The sequence below is a fragment of the Hyperoodon ampullatus genome (assembly GCF_949752795.1).
Source record: "Hyperoodon ampullatus genome assembly, chromosome: 2".
NCBI lineage: Eukaryota > Metazoa > Chordata > Mammalia > Artiodactyla > Ziphiidae > Hyperoodon > Hyperoodon ampullatus.
This window is the reverse complement of record NC_136915.1, coordinates 41,831,936-41,858,339: the sequence shown is the minus strand read 5'-3', so window position 1 is coordinate 41,858,339 and position 26,404 is coordinate 41,831,936. Positions and strand designations below refer to the sequence as shown.

The 26,404-nt window shown below is 38.0% G+C and overlaps 1 protein-coding gene across 1 annotated transcript in view; it reads left to right on the top strand.

The window, feature by feature from the left end:
- Window positions 1–26,404, top strand: part of AGBL4 (AGBL carboxypeptidase 4) — a gene marked incomplete at both ends in the record, with an annotated part of 1,416,455 nt that overhangs the window by 664,733 nt on the left and 725,318 nt on the right. The window contains 1 exon segment of the mRNA XM_079697489.1: window positions 13,874–13,968. Coding sequence (XP_079553615.1) covers window positions 13,874–13,968 — 95 coding nt within the window.

Below are 26,404 nucleotides of genomic sequence, written 5' to 3'. Positions count from 1 at the left end.
ACTGAGATTAATCATTGTAGATTAGTCAATTTTTACTTGGGGTTTTGTCAATTTTTGTTTTATATATTTTAATGCTCTTATTAGGTGCATACATATTTAAAGTTGTTATATCTTCCTGTATAATATTTGGTTTTATGTGGTGATTATATCCTTAACCTTACTTTTTTTTACTTCAGTCTGTTTTGTCTGATACTGCTGTAACTCAAATTGCTTTCCTTTAGTGAATATTTTCATGTTATATTTTTTCTACCCTTTAACTTTCAAATTTTTTGTGTCATTATGTTTTATGCATGTCTCTGGGAAAGATTATAAGTGTAGATTTTTTTCCTAATCTGTTTTTTAACAAAGAGGTTTGTCAATTTCCAATATCTGTGATTATTGATATTTGGAATTATTTCTACTATTTTATTTTGAGCTTTCAATAAGTAATGTTATTCTTTGATTTTTATCCCCTATCCTATCATATCTTCTATAATATTTATCATGTTTTCTGTATTATCTTCTTTTTACTCATTTGGAATTTATAAATCCTGTTTCTATTATTGTATTGACTACTCTTGAATTGCCACATTCTTATTTTATAACAAAGTTTTAAGTTAATTATCTTCCCTGTCCTCCTGTGGAATCATACAAAGACCTTAGAATACTTTAAGTCTGATCTTGCCTCTCTCCTCTTCACCACTGTCCCAAACACATCTGCTTTATTGACCAGTGTTTTGGTGCAAACTTTTTAACACTCCTAAAATTTAATACCATTATAATAATAGTTTTATTCATTCAGTTCTTATTTAGATTTACTTGTTTCTCTGCTCATTGTTGCTTCTTGCCATTCTTACCTTTTATGTTCAGTTTCTTTCATCCTCTGAAGTTCATGTTTTAGTAGCTCCTTCACTGAGAATCTGAAGCTGCTAAACATCTTAAGCTTTGTTTGTCTGAAAATTTATCATACCTTCATTCTCGGACAATGTTATTCCATTATTTTCTGGTCTCTCATGTTGCTGGTGTTAAGTTTGCATAAGTCTAACTTCTGTTTCTTTGTAGGTAATTTTTGTTTTCTCTGATTTACTATCAAAACATGGTCTTCATTTTTGTTGTTTTGTAATTTCACTATGATGTGTCTATATCTAGATTTTTAAAAAATCCTGCTTTGGATGGACTTGTGATTCCTAAATCTGAATATTCATGTCTTTCTTCAATTCTGGAATATATTCAGCCTTTTCTGTGTAGATTTTGCCTCTCCCAGTTTCTCTTGTCTCTCTTTCTAGAACTCTTATCAGATGTATATTTTTATTTATTTCCCCTCTGTCCCTTTTTGTATTTTCTCTCTTTATAAGTCTCTCTGTTGAATTTTGGAAATTTCATCCATTCTGCAACTTAACCTGTCTACTGAATTTTTTAGTTTAATTACTTTTTTTGTAATTTCTAAAGGCTCTCTTTAATGTTTTCAAGACTATTTCTGGTGTTTTAAATGTTTTATTGTGCTTTGTTCTGTTCTCATGTGTTTGAAACATTCTTTTAACTTTTTAATCATTTAAAAAAATGCTTTCTTTATAGTTCACCATTAGTTTTATGACCTGAAGCTCTTTGTGGTCTGATTCAGTTATCTATTTCTCTGCTGGTTCTCACTTTTAGTGTGTATTGTTTTCTTGTATGTTTTATAAATTTATATGAAAATTTGACCTCTTTAAGACTTCATTATGGAAATTCTGTGTGCCCGGACTGAAAATGTGTGCATTCAAAGTGATTTTTTTTCTTGTTTTGACCAGGTTCCCAGGGTTATCTTCCTGTAACTAAATTTATTGTAAATGCTTTACCTGGGTTCTTAAGACCAAGCAGGTAATGTAAATTCCAACCCAAACCTCAAAATGTCTGGCCCATGTTTTAAAATTACTTTTTCTTTCCCAAATCTATGAATAGATAGTCATGCATCTTTGTTATCCCCCATTGCTAGTGAATGATTTATTTCTATACCACAGTTCCACTAATACCATATCGTTGTGAGGGTCCTAAATTTGTGAAGGCATCTCATGTCAGATATCCTGCCTCATGCAGATTCAAGGCCTCGTTTGCTATCCTTGCATAGATGTTAGAAATCTAATTTCTTAGATACCAAGACCAGTGACCTACCTTCTGCACCTCTATTTTTCTGGCATCTATGGATTTCTTTTTATTTATTAGGAGTTCTTCATGTAAATAATGTTCTTAAATATCCTGTAATTTCTAGGAGTTTGCAAAAGATTATCCAGAGCAGTATTTTCCAACCTTTTTCACACCCAGGCACATAGAGAAAATAATATGTGTACACTTAGGGAAGATGATATCTATGCTGAATTTTGGAGTACCTGGGGAATGTTTGGAGGATGACCATATGAAGCTTGGTGAAAAAAAATTAACACATAATTTTTAAATGAAACAAAAAATATATACAGAGGATATCAAATGCTAAAATTTTTTTAATCTTCAAATTTTTAATTGAAACACTTGAGTTTTTGTCCATGAACATTCCATTTTTATAAGAGGTTTTGACTTCTGAAATGGATATATGCAATTCCTGATCAAGAGTTTTCAATGATGATCTATTCAAAGTCTTAAGAGTCAGCCATTAAAGAGAAACTGTTCACACAATAAAATGATAAAATTTTTAAACTGTTCAAATATTTAAGCCATATGAAATTCTGTTAAAGTATCTAACAGTTCTCCTTTTTTTATTCATAATTGAACTGTTGAAATTTCTTGTGAAAAACAAGTGATGTTAAAATCTAACCAAACTTTCAATACTACAATGATTTAAGATAATGGGACTTCCCTGGTGGTGCAGTGGTTGGGAGTCCACCTGCCGATGCAGGGGACATGGGTTCGTGCTCCGGTCTGGGAGAATCCCACATGCCACGGAGAGCCTGGGCCCACGAGCCATGACCACTGAGCCTGCGCATCCGGAGCCTGTTCTCTGCAATGGGAGGGGCCACAACAGTGAGAGGCCTGCGTACCACAAAAAAAAAAAAAAAAAAAGATAATGAAACATTTTAGAATAATGATGACCCTCTAATTTGCAGAATGTGCATGCCTATTTAGAATAGTCCTTGGGACTAACTTGGACACCATTAAGTAGAAAATTTACTCCTGACTGGACAGAATTATTGGATATATGGGAAGACAGAGAATCAAGGCTGCTGTCTGGGACTGCATGCAGGCTTCTCATTACACCCTCAGCAACACTGGACCACTCCTTGGCCTACACCTGGAATGGAGCTCTTGTACTCCTCCATAGCACCACGACCCCCTTACTAAGGATGGGCAGAGCTCCAGACCTCACACATGGCTACCTTGAGAGCTTGTGCTACAGGTCACCATTTGCAAAGTTTCAATATAGAGCATCATATTACTGAAACAAGAAGCCTGGATTAAAATTTTAAATAGAGAAAAGAGAGAAAAATAAATAATGGAAGGAAGGCAGGAAGGCAGGAAGACAGGAAGGAAGGAAGGAAGGAAGGAAGGAAGCTGTAAAGAACTAAAAGATCCAGTTTCATTGAAGATAAGGGGGAAAATCTCAATAAATAGTGAATACCTATTCTTATCCCGATGCAATGTGACAGGTGATTACTTATGTAATCTCACAGATTTTTATAACAACTTTGTTAGGATGGTATTATCATCTGAATTCCAGATTGATTTTTAAATCAATATCAAAAAAGAGTAATCATCTTGCCTAAGCTCACAGAACCAATGGGGAACTGGATTTCAGTCTCAGGTATATCTATCTGGAAAGTCAATGATCTTATTCTCTTGAGTCAGTAGACTTGGTTCAAATTCTAGCTCTACTATTAACTATTATGTAATTTTAATTTACTTAATCTCAATACCACTTGTCTTATCCATAAATAAGAGGTAATAAATAGTTCCTGTCTCAAAAAGTTCTTTATCCTCAAAACAAGTGAGATAATGCATCAGATATCAGCTTGCGGTGAAGTCCAGGCATCTCTAGTACTTAAAAGCTATCCAGGTGATTCTAATACACAAAACACTGAAACTATGGGTGCTTAACTTAGAATTTGGTGCATAGAAAGTCTCAGAAGTTGCTATTTTATAGTTGTTGCTGTTACCATTACCTCATGGATACACTTTCGTCTGATGTATTTTGAGTAAATAACTGACAAATAACTAGAAAATATGGAAAGCCAAGATTTCCTGCACTGCTTACTTCTAAATACCTTTGATTCTCACAAGCACATGCTGCCTTACTAAGTAAGCTAGAAAACATTTTAAAAAATGCACAGGTGGAGAATAATAAAAGACTGTGTTCAAGAATTCTCTGGCAGAGCCGGAGGAAGATGGCGGAAGAGAAAGACGCGGAGATCACCTTCCTCCCCACAGATACATCAGAAATTCATCTACACGTGGAACAACTCCTACAGAACACCTACTGAACGCTGACAGAAGACCTCAGACCCCCCAAAAGGCAAGAAACTCCCCACATACCTGGGTAGGTCAAAAGAAAAAAAGAATAAACAGAGACAATAGGATATGGACGGGACCTGCACCAGTGGGAGGGAGCCGTGAAGGAGGGAAGGTTTCTACACACTACAAGCCCCTTCGAGGGCGGAGACTGCAGGTGGCGGAGGGGGAAAGCTTCGGAGTAGCGGAGGAGAGCACAGCAACAGGGGTGTGGAGGGCAAAGCAGAGAGATTTTGGCACAGAGGATCGGTGCCCTCAGGCACACACCAGCCCGAGAGACTTGTCTGCTCGGCCGCCAGGGCGGGCGGGGCTGGGAGCTGAGGCTCGGGTATCGGCTTTCAGTCGGAGCGCAGGGAGAGGTCTGGGGCTGGCGGCAGGAAGAGACCCTGAAGGGGTTAGTGCTAGCCCGGAGGGAGTCCGGGGAAAGGGTCTGGAGCTACCGGAGAGGCAAGAGACTTTTTTCCCTTTTGTTGCCTGGTGCGCGAGGAGAGGGCATTCCCCTCCCTCCCCTCTGCCTGAGTGAGCCAGAGCCCCCGAATCAGCGGCTCCTTTAAACCCGTCCTGTCTGAGCGAAGAACGGACGCCCTCCGGCGACCTACGCGCAGAGGCGGGGCCAGGTCCAAGGCTGAGACCCGGGAGCTGTGAGAGCAGAGACAGGGAAATCTCTCTGTGCAGCCTCCGAGGCAGCGGATTAAAGCTCCACGGTCCATTTGATGTGCCCTGCGTCTGTGGAGTGCATGAATGGACAGCGAATCATACCAAATTGAGGAAGTGGACCTTGAGGACAAGATTTAAGACTTTCCCCCCTTTTTTTTTCCTCTTTTTACAACGAATTATCTCAAATTAAGGAGGTGGACTTAGCAAGATTTCAGACTTTTCGCCCTTTTCCTCTTTTTACAACGAATTATCCCAAATCGAGGAGGTGGACTTGGAGAGCAAGATTTTTGATTTTTCCCCCTGCTCTCTTTTTGTGAATGTGTATGTGTAATCTTCTGTGTAAGATTCTCTCTGTATAGCTTTGCTTCCACCATATGTCCCAGGGTTCTTTCGGTCCGTGTTTTTTTTTCAATAATTACTTTTTAATTTTAATAACGCTACTATATTTCATACTTTATTCTATTTTACTTTACCTGCTCTTTCTTTTTTTCCTCCCTTCCCTTCCTCCCTCCCTCCCTCCGCTCCTCCTTTCCTTCTTTCTTTTTCTTTCCTCCATCCCTCCCTCCCTCCCACCCTTCTTCTTTCCACTTTCTTTTTCTTTCCTTCCTCCCTCCCTCCCGCCCTCCTGTCTTTCTTTCTTTCTTTCCTTCCTCCCTCCCTCCCTCTCTTCTTCCATTCACTCTTCCTTTTGCTTTCATTCCTCCCTCCCTCCCTCCTTTCTTTCCTTTCTTTCCATCCTTCCTCCCTCCCTCCTTTCTTTCTTTCTTCCTTCCTTCCTTCCTTACTTCCCTTCTTCCTTTCTTTCAATCTCTCTTTCTTTCTTCTACTAATTATTTCTTTCTACTTTTTCTCACTGTTATTCTGAGCCGGGTGGATGAAAGGCTCTTGGTGCTGCAGCCAGGAGTTAGTGCTGTGCCTCTGAAGTGGGAGAGCCAACTTCAGGACACGGGTCCACAAGAGACCTCCCAGCTCCACATAATATCAAGCAGCGAAAATCTTCCAGGGATCTCCATCTCAACACCAGCACCCAGCTTCAGTCAACGACCAGCAAGCTACAGTGCTGGTCACCCTATGCCAAGCAACTAGCAAGGCAGGAACACAACCCCACCCATTAGCAGAGAGGCTACCTAAAAACATAATAAGGCCACAGGCACCCCAAAACACACCACCAGACGTGGACCTGTCCACCAGAAAGACAAGATCGAGCTTCAACCACCAGAACACAGGCATTAGTCCCCCCCACCAGGAAGCCTACACAACATACTGAAACAACCTTAGCCACGGGGGACAGACACCAAAAACAACGGGAACTACGAATCTGCAGCCTGCAAAAAGGAGACCCCAAACACAGTAACATAAGCAAAATGAGAAAGCAGAAAAAAACACAGCAGGTGAAGGAGCAAGATAAAAACCTACCAGACCTAACAAATGAAGAGGTAATAGGCAGTCTACCTGAAAAAGAATTCAGAATAATGATAGTAAAGCTGATCCAAGATTCTATTTCCCAGATCCAAAATCTTGGAAATAGAATAGACAATATGCAAGAAACAGTTAACAAGGACCTAGAAGAACTAAAGATGAATCAAGCATCGATTAAAAACACAATAAATGAAATGAAAAATACTCTAGATGGGATCAATAGCAGAATAACTGAGGCAGAAGAACGGATAAGTGAGGTGGAAGATAAAATAGTGGAAATAACTGATGCAGAGAAAAATAAAGAAAAAAGAATGAAAAGAACAGAGGACAGTCTCAGAGACCTCTGGGACAACATTAAACGCACCAACATTCGAATTATAGGGGTTCCAGAAGAAGAAGAGAAAAAGAAAGGGACTGAGACAATATTTGAAGAGATTATAGTTGAAAACTTCCCTAATATGGGAAAGGAAATAGTTAATCAAGTCCAGGAGGCACAGAGAGTCCCATACAGAATAAATCCAAGAAGAAATACGCCAAGACACATATTAATCAAACTGTCAAAAATTAAACACAAAGAAATCATATTAAAAGCAGCAAGGGAAAAACAACAAATAACACACAAGGGAATCCCCATCAGGTTAACAGCTGATCTCTCAGCAGAAACTCTACAAGCCAGAAGGGAGTGGCAGGACATAATTAAAGTGATGAAGGAGAGAAACCTGCAACCAAGATTACTCTACCCAGCAAGGATCTCATTCAGATTTGATGGAGAAATTAAAACCTTTACAGACAAGCAAAAGCTGAGAGAGTTCAGCACCACCAAACCAGCTTTACAACAAATGCTAAAGGAACTTCTCTAGGCAAGAAACACAACAGAAGGACTATACCTACAATAACGAACCCAAAGCCATTAAGGAAATGGGAATAGGAACATACATATCAATAATTACCTTAAATGTAAATGGACTAAATGCTCCCACCAAAAGACACAGAGTGGCTGAATGGATACAAAAACAAGACCCATATATATGCTGTCTACAAGAGACCCACTTCAGACCTAGAGACACATACAGATTGAAAGTAAGGGGATGGAAAAAGATATTCCATGCAAATGGAAATCAAAAGAAAGCTGGAGTAGCAATTCTTATATCAGACAAAATAGACTTTAAAATAAAGACTATTAGAAGAGACAAAGAAGGACACTACATAACGATAAAGGGATCGATCCAAGAAGAAGATATAACAATTGTAAATATTTATGCACCCAACATAGGAGCACCTCAATACATAAGGCAAATACTAACAGCCATAAAAGGGGAAATCGACAGTAACACACTCATAGTAGGGGACTTTAACACCCCACTTTCACCAATGGACAGATCATCCAAAATGAAAATAAATAAGGAAACACAAGCTTTAAATGATACATTAAACAAGATGGACTTAATTGATATTTATAGGACATTCCATCCAAAAACAACAGAATACACATTTTTCTCAAGTGCTCATGGAACATTCTCCAGGATAGATCATATCTTGGGTCACAAATCAAGCCTTGGTAAATTTAAGAAAATTGAAATTGTATCAAGTATCTTTTCCGACCACAATGCTATGAGACTAGACATCAATTACAGGAAAAGATCTGTAAAAAATACAAACACATGGAGGCTAAACAATACACTACTCAATAATGAAGTGATCACTGAAGAAATCAAAGAGGAAATTAAGAAATACTTAGAAACAAATGACAATGGAGACACGACGACCCAAAACCTATGGGACGCAGCAAAAGCAGTTCTAAGGGGGAAGTTTATAGCAATACAATCCCACCTTAAGAAACAGGAAACATTTCGAGTAAACAACCTGACCCTGCACCTAAAGCAATTAGAGAAAGAAGAACAAAAAACCCCCAAAGTTTGCAGAAGGAAAGAAATCATAAAGATCAGATCAGAAATAAATGAAAAAGAAATGAAGGAAACGATAGCAAAGATCAACCAAACTAAAAGCTGGTTCTTTGAGAAGATAAACAAAATTGACAAACCATTAACCAGACTCATCAAGAAAAGAAGGGAGAAGACTCAAATCAGTAGAATTAGAAATGAAAAAGGAGAAGTAACAACTGACACTGCAGAAATACAAAAGATCATGAGAGATTACTATAAGCAACTCTATGCCAATAAAATGGACAACCTGGAAGAAATGGACAAATTCTTAGAAATGCACAACCTACCAAGACTGACTCAGGAAGAAATAGAAAATATGAATAGACCAATCACAAGCACTGAAATTGAAACTGTGATTAAAAATCTTCCATCAAACAAAAGCCCAGGACCAGATGGCTTCACAGGCGAATTCTATCAAACATTTAGAGAAGAGCTAACACCCATCCTTCTCAAACTCTTCCAAACAATATCAGAGGAAGGAACACTCCCAAACTCATTCTACGAGGCCACCATCACCTTGATACCAAAACCAGGCAAGGATGTCACAAAGAAAGAAAACTACAGGCCAATATCACTGATGAACATAGATGCAAAAATCCTCAACAAAATACTAGCAAACAGAATCCAACAGCACATTAAAAGGATCATACACCATGATCAAGTGGGGTTTATTCCAGGAATGCAACGATTCTTCAATATACGCAAATCAATCAATGTGATACACCATATTAACAAGTTGAAGGAGAAAAACCATATGATCATCTCAATAGATGCAGAGAAAGCTTTCGACAAAATTCAACACCCATTTATGATAAAAACCCTTCAGAAAGTAGGCATAGAGGGAACTTTCCTCAACATAATAAAGGCCATATATGACAAACCCACAGCCAACATTGTCCTCAATGGTGAAAAACTGAAACCATTTCCACTAAGATCAGGAACAAGACAAGGCTGCCCACTCTCACCACTCTTATTCAACTTAGTTTTGGAAGTTTTAGCCACAGCAGTCAGAGAAGAAAAGGAAATAAAAGGAATCCAAATTGGAAAAGAAGAAGTAAAGCTGTCACTGTTTGCAGATGACATGATACTATACATAGAGAATCCTAAAGATGCTACCGAAAAACTACTAGAGCTAATCAATGAATTTGGTAAAGTAGCAGGATACAAAATTAATGCACAGAAATCTCTGGCATTCCTGTACACTAATGATGAAAAATCTGAAAATGAAATCAAGAAAACACTCCCATTTACCATTGCAACAAAAAGAATAAAATATCTAGGAATAAACCTACCTAAGGAGACAAAAGACCTGTATGCAGAAAATTATAAGACACTGATGAAAGAAATTAAAGATGATATAAATAGATGGAGAGATATACCATGCTCCTGGATTGGAAGAATCAATATTGTGAAAATGACTCTACTACCCAAAGCAATCTACAGATTCAATGCAATCCCTATCAAACTACCACTGGCATTTTTCACAGAAGTAGAACAAAAAATTTCAAAATTTGTTTGGAAAAACAAAAGACCCCGAATAGCCAAAGCAATCTTGAGAACGAAAAACGGAGCTGGAGGAATCAGGCTGCCTGACTTCAGACTATACTACAAAGCTACAGTAATTAAGACAGTGTGGTACTGGCATAAAAACAGAAAGATAGATCAGTGGATCAGGATAGAAAGCCCAGAGATAAACCCACGCACATATGGCCAACTTATCTTTGATAAAGGAGGCAGGAATGTACAGTGGAGAAAGGACAGCCTCTTCAATAAGTGGTGCTGGGAAAACTGGACAGGGACATGTAAAAGTATGAGATTAGATCATTCCCTAACACCATACACAAAAATAAGCTCAAAATGGATTAAAGACCTAAATGTAAGGCCAGAAACTATCAAACTCTTAGAGGAAAACATAGGTAGAACACTCTATGACATAAATCACAGCAAGATCCTTTTGGACCCACCTCCTAGAGAAATGGAAATAAAAACAAAGATAAACAAATGGGACCTAATGAAACTTCAAAGCTTTTGCACAGCAAAGGAAACCATAAACAAGACCAAAAGACAACCCTCAGAATGGGAGAAAATATTTGCAAATGAAGCAACTGACAAAGGATTAATCTCCAAAATTTATAAACAGCTCATGCAGCTCAATAGCAAAAAAACAAACAACCCAATCCAAAAATGGGCAGAAGACTTAAATAGGCATTTCTCCAAAGAAGATATACAGACTGCCAACAAACACATGAAAGAATGCTCAACATCATTAATCATTAGAGAAATGCAAATCAAAACTACAATGAGATATCATCTCACACCAGTCAGAATGGCCATCATCAAGAAATCTAGAAACAATAAATGCTGGAGAGGGTGTGGAGAAAAGGGAACACTCTTGCACTGCTGGTGGGAATGTGAATTGGTACAGCCACTATGGAGAACAGTATGGAGGTTCCTTAAAAAACTAAAAATAGAACTACCATATGACCCAGCAATCCCACTACTAGGCATATACCCTGAGAAAACCATAATTCAAAAAGAGACATGTACCAAAATGTTCATTGCAGCTCTATTCACAATAGCCCGGAGCTGGAAACAACCTCAGTGTCCATCATCGGATGAATGGATAAAGAAGATGTGGCACATATATACAATGGAATATTACTCAGCCATAAAAAGAAACAAAACTGAGCTATTTGTAATGAGGTGGATAGACCTAGAGTCTGTCATACAGAGTGAAGTAAGTCAGAAAGAGAAAGACAAATACCGTATGCTAACACATATATATGGGATTTAAAAAAAAAAAAATGTCATGAAGAACCTAGGGGTAAAACGGGAATAAAGACACAGACCTACTTGAGAATGGACTTGAGGATATGGGGAAGGGGAAGGGTAAGCTGTGACAAAGGGAAAGAGAGGCATGGACATATATACACTACCAAACGTAAGGTAGATAGATAGTGGGAAGCAGCCGCAGAGCACAGGGAGATCAGCTCGGTGCTTTGTGACCGCCTGGAGGGGTGGGATGGGGAGGGTGGGAGGGAGGGAGATGCATGAGGTAGGGGATGTGGGAACAGATGTATATGTATGACTGATTCACTTTGTTATAAATCAGAAACTAATAATAAAAAAAAAAAAAAAGAATTCTCTGGCAGTCCAGTGGTTAGGACTCTGCACTTTCACTGCCAGGGTCTGGGTTGGATCCCTGGTTGGGAAACTAAGAACTAAGATCCTGCAAGACGTGCAACCAAAGGGAAAAAAAAAAGGCATGCTTATTGTCCAGACACTTAAGTTTTAAGTCCTAGCTCTACCAGTTAATAGTTCTGGGATCGGGGGGTGGGGAGTTAGCCAGGTAGCCTTTATTAGATTCAATTTCCTCATGTCTAAAATTGGGCTAAAATAACTTTTGTTTATGGATAGAGAAGCTAAATAATATAGCATATTTTAAACACCTGAGAAAATTTCTGGCATGTATTAGGATATGAATGATCAATAAATATTCTACTTTTTAATTTCTTTATTCCAACTTCATATATGCACATTATTTCTGTATTAGATTTCCCCCTGCATTTAGCATTAGTCTAGATCCTGAAAGTGCACCATGGCTTCCAGGTTCACTGGAGATGGATCTGACACCTGGAATCTCAGAAGAAAAAAGGGGGATTAAGCCCTGTGAGGTTCAAAGGCCATTTGTCCCCTTGATATTGATTTTCTTAAAACAGACAGTAGCCAAGACCCTGGCAGAAGTAATTGAACTGACAACAGGCAGGTCCAAGTTATTAATAATGGAATAGTCTTGGACATTCTTGATGACTTAATTTAATGACTGAAAGGAGTTCTGAAACTGAAATGCCTGGAGATGGGGTCAATGGCTAGGTCTCTGAGGAGAAAGGAAAACATGAGTTATTCCTAAGAATTTATTTCATAGAACAAATCATTTTATGGTAGTCCAAAATATGAGGCCAGAGGAAATGGTTTTGATTTTCTATTTTTATAGGAAAATTAAATTTTAAAGGCTTGAAAAATTGCCACTATATTTATATTTATTTTTGCCCTTATTTTGGAAAACAGACTTGGTTAGATTTATGGCATTTGAACCTTAGTGAGTAACTCAAGGGTAGAGATCTTGGATATCTTAACTTTTTTATCCCTTGGGTTCAAATATCAATTCTCCATCTTTTAATTGCATGGCTCAAGACAAGTTAGTTAATATCTCTGAACCTCAGTTTCCACATCTATAAAATGGAGATGTTAATATTTTTATTATAATTATAAGAGAATATTTTTTAAAAATTAAGTGTATAAAACTTCTGGCACTTGACATAAATACCTCACACAATAAACATTTTTTCAATGAAATAATACATGGATTTTGATGCTTCTGTCTTCCACTGCCTCTGGATAGAAAAGCCAGCCTATGGTTAACCTCTTGCAAGCTTTTCATTTTCTCTGACTATTCAGGCTGCCCTTGCCCTGAACATCATCCTCTCTCCTTTGGACTATTTCAGTGGTCATCTAATGTCTTTTAACCCCAGTTCTCTTTTCTTTCCCAATCTCTCCTCCCCACTTGTGACAAAGCTGTTTATTAAAACAAAGACCTGATATCTTTTAAATATACTACCCTTCTGGAAGGCTTTTAGTCATCTAAAACATTCCACTCCCCCAATTTTAAAAGTGAGAACCAGAGAGGGAAGGAGCTCACCCAAGTGTCTGTGCTCTTATAAATTGATACTGAGATTAGGGTTGAGCTCAGTACTCCTGGCCCCTAGCAGAAGATAACAAAGGGGGAGCAGACATATATCCTTTAGTTCTAATCAAAGGGGTGCTGAGCAGTTACAAAATTTTTAGTTTCAATTTTGCACTAAGTTGTTATCTTTAGTTTTGTTGAACTTCAAACGCACTACTGTTACTATAATTATAATATTATTCATTTCCATGGAAATTCTAGGTAAGCCTAGAGAGAGGGCACAATTAATAATGATAACTAAAACTTATATAGCTTTCACTATGCACCAAGCATGGTTCCAAACACTGCACATTTATTAAATTATTTAATTCACATCAGTAATTCTAGGTGCCATTATTATCCCAATTTTTCAGATGAGGAAACTGAGGCACAGAAAGATTTAGTAGCTTGGCAAAGTCACGCATTGAGAGTGGTAGAGTGGGATTAAAACTCAGGCTTCCAGGTTCTAGAGTCTGTGTTCTTAACTACTATGTTAAGCTAGCAGATAAGCTAACAGAAACACATTGAATTTCTGTGAACACCATTTATCCTCACTATGTGGGTAGTTAGTCCATATGGTTTCCTATAACCCTTCTTATTACTTCCATTCCTAATTATCAGGAAGTGACAACTTGAATAGCATAGTCTTCTGATAAACTTTTCCCTCTTTCTTTTTCAGAGAGTCATTTTCAACATTGTTAACTTCAGCAAAACTAAAAGTCTTTATAGAGATGGGATGGCCCCTATGGTGAAATCTACCAGCAGACCAAAATGGTAAGTGACCCACAGAATGGGACCTCCTTCTGACTGGGGAATTTGACGCAGGGCTCAAGTTTATATTGCTCTATGGCTAGGGCTTAGTCTCACTGGCACTAAGAAGAGTTAGATGAGTTTCTGGATGGCCATTATCTGGGCTCTAGCTATTGCTCTTTGAGAATGTTGGAATAGTAAACATGGTCCCATGTTTGGAGTCACTAACATTCTATTATGCAGGAAAGTACAGTCTGTTATTTGATAAACTCCCTGTTCTGTTTGCTTTTTATCATGATATATTTGGAAGCATAATTAAGTTGATCCCGTTCCTTTCTTTTCTAACCTGGGCATACATATTGTACAGTAACCTAGGAGGACATCGGGAGCTACAGTTTAGGAGATATCCCTTGGTTTGCTTGTTTGTTGTGGTGTTCTGTATAGATGTTATGTGAGTTTTTTGGATGTTAAAGTTCTATTTGTCCCCTTGCTATAGTGTGGATGAAGACAGTTGTATAGGATTACTTAATGATAGTAATGATGATGATGATGATAATGATGTTAATAATAACTACTGTCACTTACTGAGAGAGCCCACTCTTTGGCAGATGTTTAATATTTGCTGTTAGTAGTCTCACAAAATTTTTGCAAGGGAGATTTTAAATACCCCTATATTACAGATGAAGAAATTCAGGCTAAGGTAGGTTAAGTACTTTCTCATGACCATAGATAGTACGGGGAGGAGCGTGTGTTATTGTTATTATCCTACACTGACATTCAAACCAATTAATTTCTTCAACCATTCATTCATATATTAATTCAACATTGATTGCACCAAAATGAGGGTCTTTAAAGACAGAAACCAGGTGTTATTCATCTGTCACACAGTAGATGTTAAGTGAATGCTTTTGAATTGAACTGAATTCATGATGAGAATTTACATGTAAAGTGCCTGGCACTTGCTTAGTGCTCAATAAATGTCATCAATTATTGATAGTATTATGTAGAATACTATACAAATTCCAGGAATTGTTAATATTATTCTAGCTTTGATAGCTGTTCAAATATTAATGACTAGTGAGAAGATCATCTCCAAGTACCTATATTTATAGAAAGCTAGCAATTCATAAATATTGAATTGTGCTTTTATGTAGAAAAGATACTTGGCAATTTTCTATAAATGCTGGGCTGAGAAGCTCAGGTTTGTAAAAGTGTAGGCATTTGATGATGATAGTGAAAACTCTTTATTAAAAGATAAAAATATCTTCCTGGGCCTGTTTTTCACTTCACTAAATCAAGTTAACTATACTGCTGTTCCTCAGTTTCCTTTTGACATTGGGATCTGAACAAGGGGTAGGTCTTTGCTTTGAGTCTCTGAATTTGGCCTGAGTGGATAATAGGTGCTTCAAACCTTGTCCACGAAGGATATCACTGTTGATCTGCTCACAAGGGCCTTAAAATAACATTGTACTTCTTTTACCAGGCTCTGTGTTGGGATCTTACATAACAGCAATAATCATCATTTGGTTTCCTCAAGTGTTCAGTTCTGGAGTCTTCTCTTTTTGTGTGCTTTTGAAAATCCTTTTGCCTTAATTATTTCATTTTGTTTTGTTTTGTTTCTCATGGAGTACCGTTTGGGTCCTCTCTGTCAGGGCTCTTGACAAGCTTTTGAAATATTAATGAGTCCTTTTATTTATATTATAATGCCTTAGAATTAAGTTAGCATTCTTATCCAATGTTGGCAGGCTCTCAGCAGCCTCTGTTATCCAGTCACTGGGCTTCTCTAATCGTCTAAAAGGAGTTTAAAGTTTCAGAACCAAGTTTGTTGTACTTGAAGCCAATAAGGCACAAGGTACCAGAGTAAATCAAGTCGTTGATATGTCTAATCTCCCCTGTTTTTTTGCTTTACCATAACCTGACTTTGGATGGAAAGCTTTTTACCTTCCTTCACACTCCCCTTTCCTCAAGCAAGACATTTGGATATTTATTTACTTGATAGGACTTTATTGAGCACCTTAATGTGCTATGCACTATAGATATTAGGCATATACAGGATGGATGTGACAGAAACGATCTGTTCCCAAAGAGAACTTTCATTTTAGAATTTTATTCACTGATCTCTGCAGGCCATAATTGTTACCCTTCTTTTTACTGGTTTGTTCTGAAGATCCTGTGTGTCCCTTTGGTGCTTTCTGCCTAGGACTTTCTTCCATTCCTTTGTTCATTCCCAGTATGAGAACCTATCTTCCAGTAATCATCATCCTAAATGTACCCAGGGTACCATAAGAAGTTATATGACTGTTTAGCTCTCAGATTATTAGATTTTACTGGTCCTATGGAGTTCCACAATTTAGAATTCTAAACAGTGTCCTGACTCAAGGCTGACAAATGCTATACAGATCTCATGTCTTCTCTAGTGTCTTCCTAATTCTAGTTTTCCCAATACCAGGGCAACCACCATAATAAAAGGAGAAATAGTGGACACTTTTCTTGTCTAGGGGCTTTACCTACTTTAATATTACAAATAGGCCTTGGAAATATTCTTACCTCATGACAAACGTTAAAAGCCCTAAATTTCCTGGATGAAATATATACCAAATTGGGAAAATAAACGTTCTTCACATTTTCAAGGTGAAATAAACATTCGTCTTCACCTGTCATAGAGGGCTGTAACTGATTCCAAGCAAAGATGCCTTCAGGACTTAGCATGGGTCGGGTAATCAATTAGTTGTAGAAAGCAAACAAGCAAAAGAAGCAACTAAGAGATCATTATGCAAATAAATATATGGCCACTCAAGGCTCTTCTGCCTTGAGGAGATAAAATCAGCATACCTAGCAGCAAAGTGGAGAAACTGAAAGATTCAGAAGTTTTCTGCCTATTTTAGTTCATTCTAATTCTGTTTACATATTAGACTTATAGGGATTGTTGGTTGTTGGGACTCTGTAGCATGAAGTTTTTTCAACAATAACTGATTAATATTTTTTAATATTGTCAAAGGCTGAAATTTCTATGTGCTAGACACTGTTGGAAACCAGCATTACAAAACAGCCGATATTTGTATCACCTATGCAGAAATTAAACCTAGGATATTTACACAGCTAGTAAGTGGTAGCATTAGCTAGAGACCTCAGGACTCCACCTTTACTGTTCCTCCCATATTCCATGCATGGAAAGGGTAGAGAAGGGTGCACAAAGAAGCAGGGTGTAGCATGCAGCTGTGTGGCTTTTGGTAGATCTGAAACTTCTCTGATTGATTTGTCCATTGTAGTAGATTGAGGAGATTGGACTAAATCTAAGATGTAGCTTTCATGTAACACATTGTTATTGAGCATCTAACTTTATGCTAGGTACTGGGGTGATAAATATGAATATGACCTGGATTATATCTTTAAAATTTTATTTTTTAGAGGTTTAAATGAAACAGAAACATAAATAGGCACAATGTAAAGAGCATTGTACTAAAGACCACTAGGGAGGTATATAAAATGTGCTGTGGATTAGAGATGAAGAAAATAATACTATTAGGACTTGGGGAGAAAGGGAGAAGCTTCTGGGGCAGGTGGTATTTCAGCTAGATCTTGAGGAAATTGGACAAGAACAAAATTAAGGAAATGGGATTCCAAATGCAAGATATAACTTGATGAGCCATGATACCTCTTTTATGAGCCTCAGTTTCCTCACTGTAAAAAGTGCATAATAATACTTTCTTACAGAGTTGTTATGATAAATAAATGTGAAATGGATGTGTAAATACTTTTTAAAGCGTCAAGGATCTTATTAATTCAATAAATTTATTTTCCTCTGTCTCACCCAAGACTGACTGAATGAGTGTTATTCCTTCTTTCCTTCCCTTTCTCCTTCCTTCCTTTATTCTTTTATTCCTTCCTTAAGCTTGTCAATAAATGTTAAGTAGTTACAATGGACCAGGAATTATGTAAGGTATTGGAATAAAACAAGAGAAATATGATTACTGTTCTCATAGAGCTCATAGTCTACAGGGCTAGACATTAAATATGTAACTTTTGATAAATGTGATAACTGCTAAAACAGGGGGTAATTCAGCATGCATGGAAACTATTCAGCATGCTATATAGCACTTAAGACTTAGACTGCTTCAAGGACAAGAAACCTTCCTTAAGAATGTTATTTATGCTGAGAGCTGCAAGATGAATAAAAGTTACATCATAGTGGGTGGAGGTATGTGTGAAGTGATAGAACGTGTTTGAGGCCAAGAGTTGAAACAGAACATTACATCTTTGATGAACAAAGAAAGGCCAATGTGATTGGAGCATGAACTTCTAAGGAGAAAGTCTGGAGAGGTAGGTGTGAGTGAAACTGAGGTGAGCCTTGTAAACCGAGATAAAGAGTTGGACTTGATTCTGAGGGCAATGTAAAGAAATTGAAGGGATTAACAAAGAGCAGGACATGATTGGCACTTTAGAAAGATTTGTCTTGTTTCTGAATAGAGAATATCTTGGAGAGGAAGACAGTTGTTTAGAGATTTTTTGCAATACCTTAAGCCAATGATGGATTAGAGTGGTAACAATAGTGATGAAAACAAGTGGATGGATTTGAGGGTTAACAGAAGTTGAATAAACTTGTCTGTGATTGACAAGCTGTGGCGGGTAAAATAAGGTGGGTGTGGGGGGGTCCTGCATGACTCCCAAGTTTTCTGGAATAGGCAACAGAAGGGATGGTGGTGCCATTTACTGAAGATAGGGGCCATGGGACAAGAGACAATTTTGGCAGATTTGGTTGGATAGGGGATATGATGAGCTTAGCCTTGGAATCATTTAGCTAGAAGTGCCTGGGAGATATCTAAGCAGAGATGTCAAGTAGGCAATAGGGTATATTGATAAGCAACTCAAGACATGAATATGGAGGTGCAGATTTAGAAGTCATAAGCTGTAGATGATAACCAGAACAGTGGGAACAGATGTGATCCCTCAGGGAGGTCATATGTAGTGAAAAGAGACGATTAGGACAGGGCTCTGAGAAATCCCCATTTAAAGGTCAGGAAGAGGATGAGAAGCACAAAAGAAGATGAGAGGGACCGGCCAGAGAGTAGGAAAAAACCAAGAAACTGTGGTGTCATCAAACCGAGGAGACAAAAAGAAGGAGTGGCTAACACTGCCAACTGCTACTGAGGGGTCAAAGATAATTAAGGTTTTAAATGTTCAATGTCTGTAGTGACATGGAGGTTGTTAGAGACTTTGGTGAGTATACTTTTAGTGATGTGGTGAGGGTTCAAGCCAGACTGTGTGAGTTGGGGGATAGAGAAAGTGTGAAGAAATGGAGACCATAATTATGGACAGTTCTTTCAAAAGTTTGGCTACAAAAATGGAGGAAAGAGATACAAGCCCATGAGATAGACAGCAAGTAAACAAACGGTTAAAATATTCTTTTGAATTAAATGCAGTGATAGAGTTATGTACAAATAAGCAATAGATCTATATTCTCTATTCTTAACATAATGATAATTTTAGCTTTATTCTTGTCAAAAAATGTCTAAAATTTTGAAATTAATGATTTTTTCCTGAAATAATGGTGCTTTAATCTATTGTTACAAAATAATATTTTTGAAAAATTAAAAATTCATGAATTAATAATTTGTAAAACAAATAAGTCATATACTTAAAATGAAATTACGTCCTCTTGCCCACCCCCCATACACCTATCCTCTTTCCCTGCTTTATTTTTCTATGTAGGACTTATTTCCATCTAAGAAACTATAATGTATGATTTATTTTATTAGTGACCTCTCCCTCTATTAGAAAGTAAACACCATGAGGATAGCAATTTTTGTCATTTTAAAAATTCACTTCTGGGCCTTCCCTGGTGGTCCAGTGGTTAAGATTCCATGCTCCCAATGCAGGGGGCCTGGATTCGATCCCTAGTCAGGGAACTAGATCCCATATGCTGCAACTAAGAGCCTGCATGCTGCAACTAAAGATCCCACACTCGGCAACTAAAGATCTGGCATACCACAACTAAGACCCTGCACAGCCAAATAAATAAATAAATATTTTAAAAAACTTTAAAAAATTCACTTCTGTATCCCTAGCATCTAGAACTGTGCCTGACACATAGTATGTACTCAATAAATGTTTGTTAAATAAATGAATTAATCCATTATCCCTGCACTAAACCTAACAATTACTTTTAATATTACATTTTCCTTTTTAGTTTATTTCCATGGAAACAATCAAATATATATACCCATTTGTATTCTGTCCTTTTCATTTAACATTATATCAAAGCAGTTTCTCATGTTTGATCCTAATGTTCATTATACCATATTTGGAGAATGTTTTACCATTTTCAGTATCACAAGTTACTGTGTCATATTCCTATTGCTGGTCATTTAGACTGCCTATATATTGTTTTTCTAAAGTAGATACTATTATATAGATTTACGTTTATTAAATTATTTTTTAGAATCACTTCCTAAGAGAGAGATTGCAGAGTTAATGATTATAAGCTCCTGATATGCATGCTCTCAGAATATGTTATATTCATATTGGTCTTTCACATATTCAATATGAATATTCATATTCAATATGAATATGTTATTATCATATTGGTCTTTCACTCTATCAGTTTTACTGCAATCTGGACAGCATTAAGAATTGATATTGAAAAAAAATGATGAATTTAGGAGATGTAATATGGTCCTTGTAGTTGTTTTGTTCTCATTTCAGTTTTATATTTTAAGTCTATTAGCATTAATGCAATGCCATAAAATCAAGTTTCCAAAAATAAATACATATCCATTAAAAAGAAAAGGCAAGACATTACAGACATCTGGCTCTGTGACAAGATGGAATAGATGCATTTCTCCCTATTTCTTTCACTAAGTACAGCTAAAAACTATACACATTATTTATGAGAAAATCATAGACGACTCTGAAAGGTGAAGAGATGAGGGAAGAATGGCAAGGTTTCTCAGGACCTGACAAATGATATAGTGGTGAGAACCCTGGGTTTTATTGTTGCCTAATAAATGCCAGAATGGTTGCCCAAGAAACCAGCAACCTGGAAATGCCCACAGGCACAGAGAAAAACCAAGCCTTCCCAAAAGCCTGTTCTGGCTAAACAAAGGACAGGAAAGGGCAGCCTAGTAAGACAGAAACCTTTGAGACAATAATTGCCTACTCTAGCCAAACACTGTGGAAAAAACCTGTAGGCCCATCTTGGAAAGGGCAGCCTAGTAAGACAGAAACCTTTGAGACAATAATTGCCTACTCTAGCCAAACACTGTGGAAAAAACCTGTAGGCCCATCTTCTCCCTTAACAACAAATGTTGAGTGGGGAGCCTAGGCTTCCATTTTTGCTCCAAACCCCCAACCAGTTCATATCAGGGAAAAGTACAGGACTGGGACTTTTATTCCAGCTGGTCAGTAATGAACCCCTCTCACCTATGATGTCAGACCACATGAGGAATCTGGATTTCCACCACCTACTTGTGGATGAGATCAATAGCAGAGTGCAGGGGAACAGAGACAGAATAAATGAATGTGAGGATGGAACAATAGAAGTTACCCATTCTGAACAATACAGAAAAAAATAGACCAAGAAAAATGAACAGAGCCCCAGAGACCTATGCAACAATAAATCTAGTATTCATGTCATTAAAATCAAAAGAAGAGAAGAGAGTGGGACTGAAAAAGTGTTTTAAATGGAGGAAATCTCAGATTTGAAAAAAATACATAAACCTACAGATTCGAGAGACTGAGTGAACCCTAAACAGGAAAAACTGAGGGAAATCTATGCCACGAAACACCATAATCAAAATTCTGGAAACTAAGCACAAAGAAAGAATCTTGAAAGTGTTGAATAATAAGAGGAAATATGCCAGAGGGAAGCGACATAATGTTTCTCAAATGCTGAGAGAAAAGAATTGTCAACCCTGAATTCTATATCTAGCAAAAATGTCTTTCAAGCATGAAGGGGAAATCAAGACATTCTAGATGAAAGAAAAACCAAGAATATTTGTCACCAGTAGACCTACTCTAAAAGAATAGGTAAAAGAAGTTCTTGAAAGAGAAAAGAAATAATAAAGAAGGATTCTTGGAATATCCAAAAGGAAGAAACAGAAAGAGTGAAAATATGGGTAGATACAAAATTTCCTTTTTCTCTGTGTTCTCTAAATTATGTTTGATGTCAAAGCAAAAATTATAACATTGTCCAATGTTTTCAATGTATGTGGAGGAAATACCGAACACATATTATATGTGGAGAGGTAAAAGGACTTAAAAGGAGGAAGTGTTTCTACACTTTTCACTCAAACTGGTAAGTGTCAACACCAGTAGATTATGATGTTATGTATTCATATTACAATAGGATGATGAAGGAGGTGGGGTGGGTGTAACATAAAGGGGTAGCATCTGGGAGATCTTTGTTGTGGTAACATAATTCTGTATCTTGATTGTGTTGATGATTACATGTGATAAAATGGTATAGAACTATACACACACATTGTAGCAATGTAAATTTCCTGATTTGATGCTGTACTATAATTATGAAAGATGAAGCATTTGAGGGAAACTAAGGGAAGGGTATACAAGATCTCTCTGCACTAGTTTCACAAATCCATTAGAATCTATAATTACCACAAAACAAAAAGGTAAATCCATATTACTTAACCCCATTCCCCCCCACAAAAAAAGCTCCCAAAGCATAAGGATAGTTTGAAGAATGTAAAAAAGTACAGAAGGATCTAAGTTTTCCAAGGGATTGAAAGAGGCATGGGAGAAAACATGGGGAGGGGCCTTTTGAAGCCAGAGATGTAACAAAAGGAAAAACTCTAAAAAATTTAGTCTAGAATAGATCATGTAACCCAAGGAAATGTGGAAGTAAAAAATAGGGTAGTGGGGTGAGAGTAACATGGACTTGAGTCTATATTCCACCTCTGGGGAGGGGGTGAGGACAAGATGGCAGAGTAGAAGGACCTGAGTTCACCTCCTCTCACAAATATACCAAAATCACAACTAACTGCTGAACAACCATTGACAGAAAAGAACTGGAACCTACCATAAAAGATATTCTACTTCCAAAGACAAAGAAGAAGCCACAGCAAGATGGTAGGAGGGGCACATTTGCAATACAATCAAATCCCACACCCACCAGTTGGGTGACCCACAAACTGGAAAATAATTATGTCACAAATGTTCTCCTATAGGAGTGAGAGTTGTTTTTTTGTTTTTTATTTTATATTTTTTAATTAAAAAAAAATTTTGGCCATGCTGCATGGCATGTGGGATCTTAGTTCCCCAACCAGGGATTGAACCTGTGTCCCCTGCATTGGAAGCATGTAGTCTTAACCACTTGACCACCACTGGAAATCCCAGGGTGAGAGTTTCGAGTCACATGCCTGGCTCCCCAGTCTTGAGTCTCGCATCAGGAGGAGGAGCCCCCAAAACATTTGGCTTTGAAGGCCAGCAGGGCTTGATTGCAGGAACACCATAGGACTGGGGAAAGCAGAAATACCACTCTTGGAGGATGCACACAAGGTCTCGTGCACACCTGGACCCAGGGGAAAAAAACAATGACTTCATAGGAGCCTGGGCCAGACCTGCTTGCTGGTCTTGGAGAGTCTCCTGGGGAGGCAGGGGGTGGCTGTGGCTCACTGTGGGGACGACACTGGTGCCAAAGGTACTGGGGAGTATTCACTGATGTGAGCTGTCCTGGAGGCCACCATTTTGATGCCAAGACTTGGCCCCACCCAACAGACCTTAAGCTCCAGTGCTGGGATGCCGCAGTCCAAATAAACAACAAGGCAGGAACACAGCCACACCCATCAGCAGACAGGCTGCTTAAAGTCTTCCTGAGACCATAGCCACCTCTAAACACACCCCTTGACACAGCCCTGTCCACCAGAGGGACAACACCAACTCCACCCACCAGTGAGCAGGCATCATTCCCTCCCACCAGGAAGGCTGCACAAGTCTCTTGGACCAGCCTCACCCACCAGGGGGCAGACACCAGAAGTAAGAGGGACTATAATCTTGTAGCCTGTGGTACTGCAAACACAGAAAGTTAGACAAAATGAGACAGCAGAGGAACATGTTCCAGATGAAGGAACAAGATAAAACCCCAGAAGAACAAAGTAAAGTGGAGGTAGGCAATCTACCTGAAAAAGAATTCAGAGTAATGATAGTAAAGATGATTCAAGATCTCAGAAAAAGAATGGAGGCACAGACCAAGAAGAACAAGAAATATTTAACAAAGAGCTAGAGGATTTAAAGAACAAACAAACAGAGTTGGACAATATAATAACTGAAATGAAAAATACAGTAGAAGGAATCAATAACAGAATAAATGAGGCAGAAGAATAGATAAATGAGCTGGAATACAAAACGGTGGAAATCACTGCCACAGAACAGAATAAAGAAAAAGGTATGAAAAGAAATGAGGACAATTTAAGAGACCTCTGGGACAACATTAAATGCACCAACATTCACATTAGAGGGGTCCCAGAAGGAGAAGAGAGAGAGAAATGGCCTGAGAAAATATTTGAAGAGATAATAGCTGAAAACTTCCCTAACATGGGAAAGGAAACAGTCACCGAAGTTCAGGAAGTGCAAAGAGTCCCATACAGGATAAACCCAAGGAGGAACATGCTGAGACACATATTAATGAAACTGACCAAAGTTAAAGACAAAGAGAAATAGTAAAAGTAACAAGGGAAAAGCAACAAATAACATACAAGGGAATCCCCCATAAGGTTATCAGCTGATTTTTCAGCAGAAACTCTGCAGGCCAGAAGGGAGTGACACAAAATATTTAAAGTGATGAAAGGGGAAAACCTACAACCAAGAATACTCTATCCAGCAAAGCTCTCATTGAGGTCTGACAGAGAAATCAAAACCTTTACAGACAAGCAAAAGCTAAGAAAATTCAGCACTACCAAACCAGCTTTACCACAATGCTAAAGGAACTTCTCTAGGTGGAAAAGAAAAGACCATGACTAGAAATACAAAAATTTGAATGGGAAAGCTCAGCAGTAAAGGCAAACATACAGTAAAGGTAGGAAATCATCCACACACAAACATGATATCAAAATCAGCAATCGTGAGAAGAGGAGAGTACAAATGCAGGATATTGGAAATGCATTTGAAATTAAGAGACCAGAAACTTAAAACAATCTTGTATATATAGAAACTGCTATATCAAAGCCTTGTGGTAACCACAAACCAAAAATCTACAAGAGATATACACACAAAGAAAAAGGAATCCAAACACAACGTAAAGATAGTCATCAAGGGACTTCCCTGGTGGTCCAGTGGCTAAGACTCCATGCTCCCAATGAAGGGGGCCTGGGTTCAATCCCTGGTCAGGGAACTAGATCCCACATGCCACAACTAAGAGTACGCATGCCGCAACTAAAGATCCCTCATGCCACAAGGAAGATCCTTCATGCCACAACTAAGACCCAGCACAGCCAAATAAATATTTTTTAAAAAAAGGTAGTCATCAAATCACAAGAGAAGAAAACAAAAGAGGAAGGGAAGAAAAAAGACCTACAAAAACAAATCCAAAATAATTAACAAAATGGCAATAAGAACATACATATTGGTAATTACCTTAAATGTAAGTGGATTAAATGCTCCAACCAAAAGACATAGACTGGCTGAATACATATAAAAGCAACAGCCATGTATGTGCTGTCTACAAGATGCCCACTTCATATCTAGGGACACTGAAGACTGAAAGTAAAGGGATGGAAATAGGTATTCCATGCAAATGGAAATCAAAAGAAAGCTGGAGTAGCAATACTCATATCAGACAAAATAAACTTTAAAATATATTCCATCTCTGGGTCTTCCACAAGCTCATGGAATGAATCATGAGTAAGTCTTACAACCTCTCTGTGCCACCATTTCCTCACACAGGACCCAGCAAGGTTGTCCACTCTGGATGATCTTCACATTGTGCTGACTGGAGAGTTCTTAACCAGGCAAGGGTAGAACCTAGCCAGGATGCAGGACATTCTTTCTTATTTCCACCAGAGAAGATGTGCTTTTGTCCTCTTCCCTTATCAGTGATTGAGTTGAATTTTGTTTTAAAAAAGATATACGCTGATATCCCCCTCCCCTCTATATAAAAGAGAGATTATTATCTACAGTCTTTCAGATGGGAAATAGAAACCAGAAGAAGACAGATGACTTGCTCCAAATCATACAGCAAGTAAATGCCAACAGAGCCTGGAGCCCACATGGGACTGAATTATAGGCCTATCACTTTCCTCACTGCTGCCACATTGCCTTCGAATGAAGCTTGAAAACTTGGAGCTTGGTGACAACTTCTACCATCGTCTAACCATTTAGTTTTATATAGTGCATCCTACCAACTGGAACTATCCAACAATGGAGGGCTGTCAGCATGTGGTGAGTTTTAGAGCTGCTTCAGCTGAAGGAGGATGGTTCCCTGTCAGGGAGAAATGGAGGGGATTCATGC